The sequence below is a fragment of the Bubalus kerabau genome, chromosome 16, assembly GCF_029407905.1.
Source record: "Bubalus kerabau isolate K-KA32 ecotype Philippines breed swamp buffalo chromosome 16, PCC_UOA_SB_1v2, whole genome shotgun sequence".
NCBI classification, from domain to species: Eukaryota; Metazoa; Chordata; class Mammalia; order Artiodactyla; family Bovidae; genus Bubalus; species Bubalus kerabau.
In genome coordinates this window covers 52,381,037-52,397,081 of record NC_073639.1, presented here as the reverse complement: position 1 = coordinate 52,397,081, position 16,045 = coordinate 52,381,037, and the positions used below count along the sequence as shown (strand labels likewise).

At 41.4% G+C, this 16,045-nt stretch overlaps 1 protein-coding gene across 3 annotated transcripts in view; it reads left to right on the top strand.

Moving 5' to 3' along the window:
- GLT1D1 (glycosyltransferase 1 domain containing 1) overlaps positions 1–16,045 on the top strand; it is a 116,084-nt gene that overhangs the window by 16,085 nt on the left and 83,954 nt on the right. For all 3 annotated transcript variants that reach the window (XM_055550303.1, XM_055550301.1, XM_055550302.1), the window contains exons 2-3: positions 4,009–4,157; positions 10,650–10,755. In XM_055550303.1, coding sequence (XP_055406278.1) covers positions 4,009–4,157; positions 10,650–10,755 — 255 coding nt within the window. The remainder of the gene's footprint in view (positions 1–4,008; positions 4,158–10,649; positions 10,756–16,045) is intronic.

Here is a 16,045-nt window from a genome sequence, read left to right as displayed (position 1 = left end):
TTTGACTTTTCCTGAATTCTTCTGGTTGATGCTAACTTGTTAGTTCTACATTCCTTTCGAGGACCTCCTGTTTAACAGAACTCATGCAAGCGGTTACTATGGTGCCTGGCCAGGTGTCAGTCAGCGGTTCCCCTAACAAATCAAACCTCGGAGACAGAGTTTTGGGTGAAGTAGAAAAGAATAGCTTTGTTGCTTTTCCAGGCAAAGGGGAGCCCTTGAAACTATGTGTCCCAACCCTGAAGAATTTGGTGAGGATTTTTATAGCAATGGTCCAAGGGTAGTGTTGCTGATAGGATTAGGGTGTGTGCATGGCCTGTACTCAGGTAATCTTAAACTTTGACCAGAAGCAAACAGTTGCTTCTTGGCTGTTCCTCTCTTGCCTCTGTATCCCCTTCCTTCTCTGATTAGCAACTGTTTGAACCTGCCTTTTGGAACTCAGTGGAAGTCATGGAGGCTGAAAGGCTCCTGTGCCCCAGAGCCTCACAGGGTCCTGCTTGGTTTCAGAAGGAACAAGGACAAAGCAATTTAAAAGTGTTATTTCCTTAAGATCTTATGGAAAAGCCAGAAAGAACTTTTTGGCCAACCTGATACAAATCAGAAAACAAGGCTCAAGTCTTGGTCCATTGAGAATTAAGATTAAAAAAAAAAAAAGACTATTTTTAAATATTTATGAGATCATAAAGCTAGTGTTGAAATGCCATTTGAAAATGTATTTAATAGACAAAGAACAAGGCATTGTCTATACCCCGTCACCCAATCCAATATGCCCTGCCCTGTAGATTCTGCATCAGCCAGAAATCTCTCAGGTACAAATTTCCTAAGTAGAATTCAAACTGTTTCCTTTCCATTTCCCAACACCTTTGTTTTTGGCTTCTCATTTTAGAGTTTTAAAGATGGAATAACAGTCATTTCACAGTTACGCTCTGAAGTTCGTGGTGTCCTTATTTTTGCATGATGTGTATTTTTAGGCTGAAGTGAGCAGATAACGAGACAGCCTGCAGGCTTCTATCCTGGTTCTGCTAAACAATTGCCATCATCACTTCTAAAGGAGTTGAGGGGGTTAGGTGGTGGTGGTGGGGGTGGGGGTGGTGGTCGGGGGTGGGGTGGGGGTAGGGGGCAGTGACAGTGGTCAATCAGCATTAACAGCAGAAATGACAAGATAAAGATACTCAATATGTTGTAAGAACAGAAGCCAACTCAAGTCTCCAGACCTTAGTTTTTCTTTCTTGGCAAGGTGATAGCTGCAGCCTTGCATTTAATTTACAACACAAAAGAGAAAACAAAGAGAGACAGAAAAAATTTATCATTCACGTAGTAGTATCAGTGATGATTCTTGCCATATTTCCCAGAGTGGAGGCGGGCTTGAAGATTTGAATCTAAGGTATCTTCGGAAGACCTGAGTTCTCCTGAGGCGCCCCCTGTGTAAGGAAGTTGGTCATTTTATGATCATTTGGATTGAATGTTCTAGATCCTTGTTCTTCTATGTTTACTCTTATTATTTGATACAATATTGCTCCTAAGTGCCACCCAACTAACTCCTCTAATGTTCAGCTGAAGAATAACCATCTTTATTATCTCTGGAATTAGGGGGAAAATGGCTGTGTTAGGTTTGAACTTTGTACTCCAGTACCTTCTGGATGATTTAAGAACTTTTCAAGAGTAATTTTAAGTGTCCTTGATTGCCACCAATGTGCTGATTTTGTGGTTTTCTGTTTGTTCTTTTCCAATTTTGTTTTTGGAGTATAGTTGATTTACAGTGTTGTGTTCATTTCAGGTGTACAGCAAAGTGATTCAGTCATAGCTATATATTCTTTTTTCAAATTCTTTTCCATTATAGATTATTACAAGATATTGAGTATAGAGTCCCCTGTGCTATAGTAGGTCCTTGTTGGTTTTCAGTTCTGTAATAGGAGCTCTAAGTATGATGTGACTGCCTTGCTCATATGACTGCAGCCCAGAGGGATGGTGGTAGCGATAGGCTGGGAGCACAATGGAAATAGTGAGGGGACAGCTGTATTAGGAGCAGAGGCTGTCAAATTTCACTGAAGGGAGCTGGTATTGGGGAATGTTGGGGCCATGTCAGGGGGCTCAGAAGGCATGATGCATTGGACATCCTCCAGATGGAAAGGCAGGACTGGAGCTAAGGATGGCAAGAGTGGGATGCACTTGGCCTTGCAGGGGAAGTGGGATATGAAGGGCACTGTGTGCTAGGCTAGGGCGCTTGGACTTGATCCCAGAGACACATCCAGCCATCACTGCTTGCTTTATTCAGTAAGCAAGACAGATGCGTGCCCCATTCTTGCAGAGTTGACAATTGAGCTCTCTACTCTTAGCCATTTGAGGGTTTTAATCAACAGAGAGGCCAAGTTGGATTGGCTGTACATTCACATGCTCACACACATACACCTCAAGCAATTACAATAAGTTCCACGTATGAACATTGCAGATTTTAAAAAATGCAGAATGTGCATTCACATGTCTAACCATATAAGTTAGTCCCGTGTCTGGCATACATTGTCACATGTGTGCATTGTCTACAAGCTGGTTATGCTTTTGTATACTTTACTGTGAGTACTATATAGAGGACAGTGGTGCAGTATCTTTAGTTCAAGCCCAGGAAGTCTGGAAGCAGTGCAAAAGCAGCAGTCATGTAACTTGTTACTGCTGTACTTTTCAAGGTTCTGTACTGTAGGGTTAAAAATGTTTTCTTTATTTTTTTGTGTTTGTTTCCTTTTTATGTATTATTTGTGTGAAAAGTATTACAAACCTATTACAGTACAGTAATATATAGCTGATAGTATTAGCTGGGTACTCAGGCTAACTTTGTTGGACTTACCAATAAACTGGACTTACGAACATGCTCTCAGAATGGAACTCATATGTATGTTAGGGACTTACTATATTAAAAATAATGTATGCACCTGGTCAAAGTATCTAGCCATGCAAAGGGGTCTAGCCGTGCAAAAAAGCTCTGGTCCCTGGGTCTCTTTAGACAGAATCATTGTTACCTATTTCTTCTTAATCTTTCTACAGATATTCTATGCACACATGCTATATATACACAGGGTTCTTCACTTTGCTCTCTTATCATTAACAGTGTGTACTGAGTTCATTCTAAATAACGTCCCAGTGATCTGCATTTTCTTCACAGCATCAGGGCTTGATGGCCTCGTACGCACTGTAATATAACGGGTCCCCTCCTGTTGAGCACTGAGGACGGTTTAAGTGTTTTTGCTTCCTCGGTGCTTACTTTTGGATGCATGTGTTGCACTCGTACCGTAGTGTGTTTTAGAATCAATTCTGAGAAGGGAAGTTATTTGATCACAGAGTTTGTGCATTTTAAATCTGCTAGTGGTTGCTACTTTGCCCACAGAAGAGCTTGTGCTTGTTTCCCCAGTATAGTAGTGTTTATTTCTTGAAGCCTATGGCAGACTTTCCAAATAGTCTATATTGAAAAGATGATCACATTAAAAAGTTGATCACCATTTCGTGTATGGAAAAGCCCAATTGTATTATGAGGGGTATGGACTGTAATTTTATACTGATCTCTATTTGGGTTGATGGAACTTCCCTGGTGGCACAGATGATAAAGAATCTGCCTGCAATGCAGGAGGCCGGGTTTGATCCCTGGGCCAGGAAGATCCCCTGGAGAATGGAATGGCAACCCACTGTAGTATTCTTGCCTGGAGAATCCATGGACAGAGGAGCCTGGTGGGCTACAGTCCATGGGATCACAAAGAGTCAGACACAACTGAAGCGACATTTACTCTTTCTTTCCTGCTACCCTTGGTCCCAGCCCTGGTCCCAGTCCCAGTTCTGGTATTTGAGGCTGATGGATGAATGTCTTTTAGGTGGATTGCTTCTAGAGGACAATTCAGAAGATATGTATTATTAACTTTTGGCTCAATGAATCTTTTGATTGATTTAAAGTTTTGACCACAGCAGCAACATGTTCCCTTTTAATTTTTTGTTTTCCTATCTTTTTTCTCTGTTTATTTTTTGATAAAGGGACCATCTAGAAGCTGCAGGTCACGTGTGTATTCTGAAAGATGCCTTTGACTTTGAAAGTCCATCTGAAATCTCAAACTTCATCAAGGCAGAAAACTTGGAGGGAGCTGTGGCTCTGCATTTGTATAGAGGAGGCAGACTTTTGCAAGGTAAGCCCCTCTCTTCAGGGTGAAATGCTAGCAGTCACGAAAACCAGCAGTGCCTATGAGGTCAACTTGAAACATAGATGAAACCGTTTATCCCATTTATCCGCTCCAAAATGGAAGGAACACAATCATCTTTTCGGTGTGTTCTTAACAGAGTGATTTTCTAAAATGATGTAACTACGCCAGTTGAGATTGGATGTATATCGAAGCTGTTTTTACTACATTAAGAGTCTTATCGTGAATGTTTTTGATGTGTTTTTCTTCACTCAAAATCTAATGTTCAAAAGTTAAAAATGGGGCTCTTTCACAAGATGTACAAGTGAGCACATAGGAGAGAGTTGACTCAATTGATTTATGAATGAGGGAACTACTAAGATGCTAAAGCCAATTTAAAGAGCGTTTGGGGAGCTGAGACTTGAGTGGGCAATTTAGTAAAGACTGTTAGGACTTCCCTGGTGGACCAGTCGTTAAAAATCTGCCTGTCCGTGCAGGGGACACAGGTTCAATCCCTGGTATGGGAAGATCCCACACACCTCGGGGCAACTAAGCCTGTGTTTCACAACTACTGTGCTTGCGTGCTGCAATTACTGAAGCCCATGCACCCTGGAGCCCATGCCTCACAGCAGGAGGGCCACTGCTATGAGAAGCCCGTGCACCCCAACAAAGAGTAGGCCCCGGCTTGTGGCAGCTAGGGAAAGCCCGCACTTGGCAAGGAAGACCCAGTGCAGCCAAAAATAAAGAAATAATAAAATTTTTAAAAAGGATATTAGGATGGGGTTGGCTGTAGAACTGGTTAGTGTCCAGCAGGGCAATCACTTGTAAGCTTCGGGGCTGAGCTTGCTGTCTACAGCAGCTTCCCACCAGCTGTGTGTTCTATACATGGTAGTGTGTGTATGTCATCGCTAGTCTCCCAGTTAGTCCAACATCCCCCTCCCACCCCGCCATTACCCACCCCATGTCCACATGTCTGGTCTCTATGTCTGCGTCTCTGTTCCTGCCCTGGAAGTAGGTTCATCTGTACCATTTTTCCAGATTCTGCATATGTAAATTGATGCAGCCACTGTGGAGAATAGTATGGGGGCTCCTAAAAAAGCTAAAAATAGAGCTATTATATGACCCAGCAATCCTATTACTGGGCATATACTCTGAGAAAACCATAATTCAAAAGGCCACATACCCCAGTGTTCCTGGCAGCTCTATTTACAATAGCCACGACGAGGAAACGGCCTAATGTCCAACGACAGATGAAGAATAAAGATGTGGCACATATGTACAATGGAATATTACTCAGTCATAAAAACGAATGAAATTGAGTCATTTGCAGTGATGTGGATGGATCTAGAGTCTGTCATACAAAGTGAAGTAAGTCAGGAAGAGAAAAACAAATATTGCATATTAACACATATATGTGGAATCTAGAAAAATAATCCTGATATTTTTCTTGAGTGCTTGTTAATTTACAGTAGTCTCCCAAAGTTCCCTAAGTGTCCCTCTCTATCTATAATTCCCTACTGGGAACTCTACAACTACCTATATAACTATCTTAGTCTATTCCTAACTACAACTTCACAGAGTAAGAACTTTTAATTAATAGTAAATACTGAAGTCACACAACAGTCTTAGAAAACTAATCCACAGGGAACCTTTAAACACTGCTTTCTTGCACCTTGAAAGGATGTGCATGCAATCATTCTCTTGGCTTTATTTACAATTTTTGGATATTTCTTCTTTTCCCTTCCAAGGTCGGCTTGACTTCACTGAGAGCCCGGTGGCTACCGAGTGGAGGCAAGACAGATAATTTTGTTGTTGAGCCACAAGTGGCTTTTTCCAAACATGAATTAAATGACATGGCAGTGGCAGCTTTTCAGGAGCTAGTATGTCACTTGAGGCCCTACATTATCTATAGTAATCATCATACAGGGGTAACACTTCACTCAGCAAGATGTATCAACTTCTGAAATTTTCAGACATTTCACTGCTAAAGGTGACTTCCTGTTTCCCTGCACTATCAGTTTAGTTCAGTTCAGTCGTTCAGTCATGTCTGACTCTTTGTGACCCCATGAATCACAGCACGCCAGGCCTCCCTGTCCATCACCAACTCCCGGAGTTCACTCAAACTCATGTGCATCGCGTCAGTGATGCCATCCAGCCATCTCATCCTCTGTCACCCCCTTCTCCTCCTGCTCCCAATCCCTCCCAGCATCAGCCTTATTAATCTTCTAGCTCTGTCTCCCACTCCTGCACCATGGGAAGTAGGACCCTTTTTTCCCATATAGGTATCACTCAATGGTGCAGCGGTAAAGAATCTGCCTGCCAAAGCGGGAGATGCAGGAGACAAAGGTTCAATCCCTGGTCCGGGAAGATCCCCTGGAGAAGGAAATGGCAACCCATCCAGCATTCTTGCCTGGGAAATCCCATGAACAGCAGAGCCTGGCAGGCTGCAGTCCGTGGGGTTGCAAAGAGTCAAACATGACTGAGGATGCACACACACATATGGTATATTTAAACACATAACTTAGTGATCTTCCCAAATCAGTGCTTATGCTGACCATTTGTCACTCCCAATCGTCTGCTGAGAAAAAAAAAATCTCATGGTTTCCTGAACCTGGCTTCTTAAAGCCACCTGATGTCTGTTCCTTGCTAGATTCAAGCCTAAAGCCTATTCTCAACAAGAAACAAAGGGAAAGATTTGTCAAAACCTTGATTTCTCCTTTCTGTGTAACATAATCACAGATCCCAGGAATTATGGATGGGCATCTTTCGGGGCCATTATTTTAACTGCCACAGACCTTTCTCTGGTCCCCAGAGGTTCATGTCCATCCCATGTGCTAAAATCTGAACATCCCCCAAAGTCTAAGCCCCTGGCAGAAGGTAAATCATCTCTACATGGTCTGCTTTTCCACGTCTGGCTGTGTGTATTTTTGGAAAAGGTCACACCTGCCGATAGTAAGAAAGGCAAGCAATATAAAATGTTATAGAGAGAAAAAGTAAGTTTCTCTACCATCCCAGATTTCTGATCTTCTGGGTTCCTTTTTTTTTTTTCCCTGCCACACCAAGCAGTTTGTGGGATATTAGTTCCCTGACCAGGGATCAAACTCGTGCCTCTGGCAGTGAAAGCATGAGTCCTAACCACTGGACCACCAGGGAAGTACCCGGGGTTCTTTCCACAGAGGCAATGGCAGCTAGGTTTTTCTGCTTATCTTTTCACAGATATTCTTTGTACAGAGAAATTTATATTGACCATTTTACTACACACATTGTGTTCATCAAAATGCTCTTGATTTTTTTTTTTTAACTTAAATTCCTTTTTAAAGTTTTCATTTGAATTTTTTACTTACTGCCTTTCTGTACCTCCTGTGTATTATCAGAGTGCTTAGTATCTAAAGGCTGTGAAATGAGAGGCACTTCACCAGAAATAAAAAAGATAAAATCTGCTTCTTTTCATGACAAAGACTTCTAAGGTAAATACAAGGAAAGATCACTCACTACCTTTTCATTGCAATGTTGAATCTCTGTAGTGGAAAAGGCAATGGCAACCCACTCCAGTACTCTTGCCTGGAAAAATCCCATGGGTGGAGGAGCCTGGTAGGCTGCAGTCCATGGGGTTACTAAGAGTCGGATATGACTGAGCGACTTCACTTTCACTTTTCACTTTCATGCATTGGAGAAGAAAATGGCAACCCACTCCAGTGTTCTTGCCTGGAGAATCCCAGGGACGGGGGAGCCTGGTGGGCTGCTGTCTATGGGGTCGCACAGAGTAGGACACGACTGAAGCGACTTAGCAGCAGCAGCAATGGTTTGTTTGAGAAACCCCAGTATGAACTCAAATTAGATCTGGTCTGTTTAGTGGTTTGCTTTTGCTCTTTTGAAATTTTTATTGACCTTTGGAAGTCCTTCTGGGAAGCCCTAGTTGATGAGCACGTGTTTAACTTGATCTGTGCATGCTCCATGCCTTTTGAGATTACCAAGGCAGGAAATGTGCCTTCCATCAGTTTAGGGCTCATCATTCAGAATAAATACGCTCCTGGGGGGAGGGGGTGGAATCTTTTTGCACTTGACATTTGCAGCATCTCAGATATTTTTGGTTCCCATACATTTGTGCCCTCCGTGATTTATCATACTGCATGTTCCTGAAAGATACAGTCTATATCTCTTTCCTTTCCCTCCTGGTTCCTCACCGTCATGGTGACTGATATCATGAACAGCAGGTCTACATTTGAAGCCATCTTTTTCCGTCATAAACACCAGCAGTTCCAAATTAACCTGTTTCCCAGGGATGATACACTTGGCTTTATTTATTTATTTTAATTTTAATTTTTAATTGGGGGATAATTGGCTTACAGTGTTGTGTTAGTTTCTGCAGTACAACAATGTGAGTTAGCTGTTTAATACACGTATACAGATATCCTCTCCGTGTTGAGTCTCACTCCCACCTCCCCCATCCCACCCCTCTAGGTCGTCACAGCACACCGAGCTGAGCTCCCTGCGATCTGCAGCAGGCTCCCACTAGCTGTCTGCTTCACACCTGGTGCTGTACATATGTCAGTGCTACTGTCTGAATTCATCCCACCCTCCCCTTCCTGGCTATGTCCACGTGTTCATTCTCTACGTCTGTGGCTCTGTTCTTGCCTTGCAAATAGGGTCATCAGTACCATATTTCTAGCTTCCAAACATTTGAGTTAATATTGCTGTTGTTTAGTCACTAAGTCATGTCTGACTCTTTTGTGACCCTCATGGATTGTAGCCCATCAAACGCCTCTGTCCATGGGATTTCCCAGGCAATAATATTGGAATGGATTACCATTTCCTCCTCCAGGGATTCTTTCCAATCCAGGGATCAAACTTGAATCTCCTGCATTAGCAGGCAGATTCTTTACTACTGAGCCATCAGGGAAACCTCATGCATTAACAGACAGTATTTGTTTTTCTTTTTCTGACTGACTTTACTCTGTATTACAGACTCTGAGTTCATCCACATCACTACAACTGACTCAATTTCATTACTTTTTGTGGCTGAGTAATATTCCATTATATACATATATGTATATATATACATATATATATCACAACTTTAAAAAATTAATTTATTTTAATTGGAGGCTAATTACTTTACATTATTGTGGTGGGTTTTGCCATACACTGACATGAATCATCCATGGGTGTACATGTGTCCCTCCATCCTGAACCCCCCTCACACCTCCCTCCCCATCCCATCCCTCTGGGTTGTCCCAGTGCACCAGCTTTGAGTGCCCTGTGTCAAACATTGAACTTGGACTGGCCATCTGTTTCACATATGGTAATATACATATTTCAACGCTACTCACTCTAATCATCCCACCCTCGCCTTCTCCCACAGAGTCCAAAAGTCTGTTCTTTACATCTGTCTCTTTTGTTGTCTTGCACATAAAGTCATCGTTACCATCTTTCTAAATTCCATATATATATGTGTTGTCTGACTCTGTGCGACCCCATAGATGGCAGCCCACCAGGCTTCCCCATCCCTGAGATTCTCCAGGCAAGAACACTAGAGTGGGTTGCCATTTCCTTCTCCAATGCATGAAAGTGAAAAGTGAAAGGGAAGTCGCTCAGTCGTGTCCGACTCTAGCGACCCCATGGACTGCAGCCCACCAGGCTTCTCCGTCCATGGGATTCTCCAGGCAAGAACACTGGAGTGGGTTGCCATTTCCTTCTCCAATGCATGAAAGTAAAAAGTGAAAGTCGTGTCCGACTCTTAGCGGCCCCATGGACTGCAGCCTACCAGGCTCCTCTGTCCATGGATTTTCCAGGCAAGAGTACTGGAGTGGGGTGCCATTGCCTTCTCTGATATATGTGTTAATATACTATATTGGTGTTTTTCTTTCTGACTTACTTCACTTTGTATAATAGGCTCCAGTTTCATCCACCTCAATAGAACTGATTCAACTGTGTTCTTTTTAATAGCCGAGTAATATTCCATTGTGTATATGTGCCACAACTTTCTTATCCATTCATCTGCCGATGGACATCTAGGTTGCTTCCATGTCCTAGCTATTGTAAACAGTGCTGTGATGAACACCGGGGTACATGTGTCTCTTTCAATTCTGTTTTCCTCAGTGATACCACAACTTCCTTATCAACTCATCTATCAGTGGATACGTAGGTTCCTTTCATGTCCTAAATATTGTAAATAGTGCTGCAGTGAACATTGGGGTACATGTGTCTTTTTGAATTATGATTATACTTGACTTTGATAGATGGAAGCTAACAACATTTTTCACATGTTAAAATTTAAAGTGTATTGATTTAAAATGGCCTTGCCTCACATGAGTAACCCCATGTCATGTTCACAATGCTCATACCTATTCTATTCAGGGGAGTTGGATGTAATTGAACAAACAACATGACATAGTCCATATGTTTTGGGAACTTTTGTTTTTTATATCAGTGCTTGGGGATAATTAGTGAGAGGGTGTTTTAAAGGTAAACTGTGCTTTGTTAAGTATCCTAATTTTGCAGGTAATGGAATTCCTTTTGGAATCATCTTTGGTGGAACTGATTTAAATGAAGATGTTAACCAGGGAGATAAAAACAAAGTGATGGGGAAAGTCCTTGAAGAAGCCAGGTAATACTTAAGAGAATTTCACAGGAGTTAAGCATTTAACCTTTTTGGATAAAATTCATTAACACAAAACGATGGAGTAAACCAGTAGTTTGGGAATTTTTATGTCTTACCCTAAAAAAACAATTTCTTTCTTTCTTTCATTTTTTAATTCAGTCGGCACATGTTTATTTACCAGGAATAGTCATTGTAAACAAGTTACTGGTCTTGAGCAATTCTTTGACTTCAGTTAATATTGGATGAATGTTCTTAAAATGTTTGTTGCGGTGGAAGAGATAGAATTATTGCTAAGAGTAAATAAGGGTAAACTCAGGCTTTATTAGCACACAATTTAGGGTCAACTTTGCATCGGGTTTACCCAAGTAGAATGTTTTCATTTTTCCAGTTTTATTGAGATATATTTGACATGCAGAACTGTATCCGTTTAAGGTGGTGGTTTCTTGCTAAGTCCTGTCTAACTCTTGTGACCCCATGGACCTTAACCTGCCAGGCTCTTCTGTCCATGGGATTTCCCAGGCAAGAATACTAGAGTGGGTTGTCATTTTCTTCTCCCAAGGATCTTCCCAACCCAGGAACTGAACCCAGCTTTCCTGTATTGCAGGCAACTTCTTTACTGATTGAGTCATCAGGGATGAGCCATCAGGCATAATGATTTGATTTGAAATGATTATCACAGCAAATTTAGTGAACATCCATCATCTCCTATAGCTACAAATTTAATTAAATAGAAAAGAGATTTTTTTTTCCTTGTGGTGAGATTTACTTAAATGTGTAAGATGTACTCTCTTAGTTCCCCAACCAGGGATGGAACCAGTGCCCCTTGCAGTGGGGAGCATGGCGTCCTAACCACTGGACCACCAGGGAAGTTCCTGAAACTTTGTGCCTTTTGACTAATACCTTCCTGTTTCTCCCTCCCCTACCTTCTTTCATCCTACTCATGCTTCCATAAGTTTGCCTATTTTAGATTCCACATATTGGTGGAGTCACCCCCCGACCCCCTGCCATTTGTCCTTCAATGTCTGGCTTGTTTCTCTGAGCATAAGTATGCCCCAAGTTCATCCATGTTGTTGCAGACGACCGATGTCCTCCTTTTTAGAGGCTGAATAGTATTCTAATGTATGTGCATGCCTGCCACATTTTCTTTTTTTAAAAAAATATTTATTTATTTATTTTTGGTTGCTCTGGGTCTTCGTTGCTGCACACAGGCCTTCTCTAGTTGGGGCAAGTGGAAGCTACTTTCTGCTGCAGTGTGTGGACTCAGTGGTTGGAGTGCATGGGCTTCATTGCTCTGTGGCATGTGGGATCTTGTCCCACCAGGGATCCAACCCCTGTCCCCTGCATTGGCAGGCAGATTCTTAACAATTGGACCACCAGGGAAGTCCCATGCCACATTTTATGTATCCATTTGTCTATTGATGTGTATTTAGGTTGCTTCCATATCCCCAGTATGTGGCCAGCCTTGGGTTTTTTGTGGCTCATCTGTCACCCTTCCATGGCTGAGGAACTGTGGTTAGGGAATCCTGGCCTCTTCAAATCTGTATAATTGTCCCATTTCTGATCCATATCAAGGACAGAACTCCAGGTTCTATTGTATAGCCTAGTTCAGTTCAGTTCAGTTCATTCACTCAGTCGTGTCTGACTCTTTGCAACCCCATGGACTGTGGCACGCTAGGCTTCCCTGTCCATCACCAACTCCCAGAGTTTACTCAAACTCATGTCCATTGAGTCGGTGATGCCATCTGACCATCTCACCCTCTGTTGTCCCTTTCTCCTCCTGCATCTTTCTCAGCATCAGGGTCTTTTCCAATGAGTCAGTTCTTCACATCAGGTGGCCAGAGTATTGGAGTTTCAGCTCCAGCATCAGTCCCTCCAATGAATATTCAGGACTGATTTCCTTTAGGATGGACTGGTTGAACCTCATTGCAGTCCAAAGGACTCTCAAGAGTCTTTTCCAACACCACAGTTCAAAAGCAACAATTCTTTGATGCTCAGCTTTCTTTATAGTCCAACTCTCATATCCATACATGACTACTGAAAAAACCATAGCCTTGACCAGACGGACCTTTGTTGGCAAAGTAATGTCTCTGCTTTTTAATATGCTGTCTAGGTTGGTCATAACTTTTCTTCCAAGGAGCGAACATCTTTTAATTTCATGGCTGCAGTCACCATCTGCAGTGATTTTGGAGCCCCCCAAAGTAAAGTCTGCCACTATTTCCACTGTTTCCCCATCGATTTGCCATGAAGTGATGGGACCGGATGCCATAATCTTAGTTTTCTGAATGTTGAGTTTTAAGCCAACTTTTTCACTCTCCTCTTTCACTTTCATCAAGAGGCTCTTTAGTTCTTCTTCGCTTTTGCCATAAGGGTGGTATCATCTGCATATCTGAAGTTATTGATATTTCTCTCAGCAATCTTGATTCCAGCTTGTGCTTCATCCAGCCCAGCATTTCTCTTAATGTACTTTGCATAGAAGTTAAATAAGCAGGGTGACAATATACAGCCTTGATGCACCCCTTTCCCGATTTGGAACCAGTCTGTTGTTCCATGTCCAGTTCCAACTATTACGTCTTGACCTGCATACAGATTTCTCAGGAGGCAGATCAGGAGGTCTGGTATTCCCATCTCTTTAAGAGTTTTCCACAGTTTGTTGTGATCCACACAGTCAAAGGCTTTGGCATAGTCAATAAAGCAGAAATAGATGTTTTTCTGGAACTCTCTTGCTTTTTGCAATGATCCAACGGATGTTGGCAATTTGATCTCTGATTCCTCTGCCTTTTCTAAAATGAGCTTGAACATCTTGAAGTTCACGGTTCATGTACTGTTGAAGCCTGGCACCCCCTATGTCTTTTGGTTAAGATAGGTGCCAGTCTTGCTCCTTAAAACTAGGGTCACAGTTGGATATAGTTGCACTGCAGGATCCTGCTTCTCCCTGAAGACTTCCTGGAAACAAATGTGGCAATACAACCCTTTCAACATAAGGAGTACCTTCTGTGCACGTGTGTGTGTTTTACAATAAATAAAGGCGTGAAAACAGTGCCGCCTCACCTTGAAAAGCGATGTATCATTGTAGGTTTTCTTCTTGTTGTTGTTCTTACACCCTCAAAATTTAATGTCTTTAGATTCCTTCAGTCTGTAATGCATTGTCTTTTAGAAAGAAAATCATTCTTCTTGGGAGAAACAGTATGGAATGAATCATCTTATAATATTGTCATTAGCATTATTCATTGTGTTATTATTAAAACACACATTGATTTTTATTTGGGGGCTATTGATTGAAGTTAGTGGGCAGGGAAGTTGCATGAATCATAGATTTTTTGTCTGACACTCTTTAGCGCAGTTTTCTATAGAACAAAGTATTGAACTTGTCTAGCTTTATGACAGGTGTTTCATTTGAATACTTATATTTTTCCTACAAGGTATACTTTTCAACTTTAAAATTTTATTTATTGATTGGCCTCGCCATGCAACAAGCAAGATCTTAATTGCTAGACCACGGATCAAACCTGTACCCTCTGCAGTGGAAGCTCAGGGTCCTAACCACTGGACCACCAGGAAATTCCCTCCACTTTTTTAGTATTTAAAACTTTTTTTCCTGTATGGTATAGTATGTGAACTTATTTTAGCACTCACTTTTTTTGGTTTCTGAACACTGTAATAAGTATTTGGTAGTTATAAACACCAAAATTAAATAAGGAGTATTTGAAATTTGTGGAAGTCGCTTAGTGAAGGATCATCCAGGTGCCTATTAGAAAAAAGCTTAACCTTGCCAAGCAAATGAACAGTAGTTTGTATGGAATGAATTGCCTCATAAATACTTCCACGATTATGAAATCTATAGCACATTAGTAGGTTAAACCACACGAAATTACTGTTTTGTAGGTCAAAAATGGTTGAACGTCAGTAATTTCATATGGCTTTTGAGCTACTTAGTGTTACTGAAGATGTTTTTGACAAACAGAATTCTTTGTCAATGTAAATATGATTTGAAATGGCAGTATTCAAGCAGAAGTGCAAAAGTGGTAGTTTTTATATTTTTCCTAAGATATATGTTTCTGTTTATGGTTCCCTCAGATAGTATTTCTTTTATTTTTCACTCAAGTATAGTTGATTTCCAATGTTATGTTAATTTCTGCTGTAAAGCAAAGTGATTCGGTTATACACATGTACATTTTTAAAAAATATTCTTCTCTGTTATAGATTATCTCAGGATACTGAATATAGTTAGTTCCCTGTACCATATAGTAAGACCTTATTGTTTATCCATTTTCTATATGATAGTTTGTTTCTGCTAACCCCAACCTCCAAATCCATCCCTCCCGCTTGGCAACCATAAGTCTGTTCTCTATGTCCCTGAGTCTGTTTTGGTTTCAAAGATAAGTTCATTTCTGTCAAATTTTAGATTCCACATAAAAGTGACATTACATATTTGTCTTCATCTGTCTGACTGATTTCACTTAGTATGATAATCTCCAGGCCTATCCATGTTGTTGCAAATGCCGTTATTTCATTCTTTTTTTGTGGCCAAGTAATATTCCAGTGTATGTATGCACCACATTTTCATTATCCATTCATCTGTTGATGGACGTTTAGGTTATTTCCATGTCTTACCCTTTGTAAATAGTCTAAATGAGGAACTGGCAACCCACTCCAGTGTTCTTGCCTGGTGAATCCTATGACCAGGGGAGCCTTGCAGGCTGCAGTTCATAGAGTTGCACAGAGTCAGACATGACTGAAGTGACTTAGCACATGTTATTTTAAGTGTCTTTTTCTTCTGAGGATCTTTGGGCTAAGAACTCTTTTAAAAGGTTATTTGTTAGGTGAGTGTAAACCCAGGGCTACTGTTTCTACATAAGGGGCCACAATAAAGACTGTGTTATCTGCAGCTCTGAAATAAGTGACATGTCCGACAAGTTAATTCCAGTTGACCCTCCTGACTCCTGGAACATTTTCCCGTGCACCTTCGTCAAGGCTGTATATTGTCACCTGTTTATTTAACTTATATGCAGAGTACATCATGAGAAACGCTGGACTAAAAGAAGCACAAGCTGGAATCAAGATTGCCGGGAGAAATATCAATAACCTCAGATATGCAGATGACACCACCCTTACAGCAGAAAGTGAAGAGGAACTAAAAAGCCTCTTGATGAAAGTGAAAGTGGAGAGTGAAAAAGTTGGCTTAAAGCTCAACATTCAGAAAACAAAGATCATGGCATCCGGTGCCATCACTTCATGGGAAATAGATGGGGAAACAGTGGAAACAGTGTCAGACTTTATTTTGGGGGGCTCCCAAATC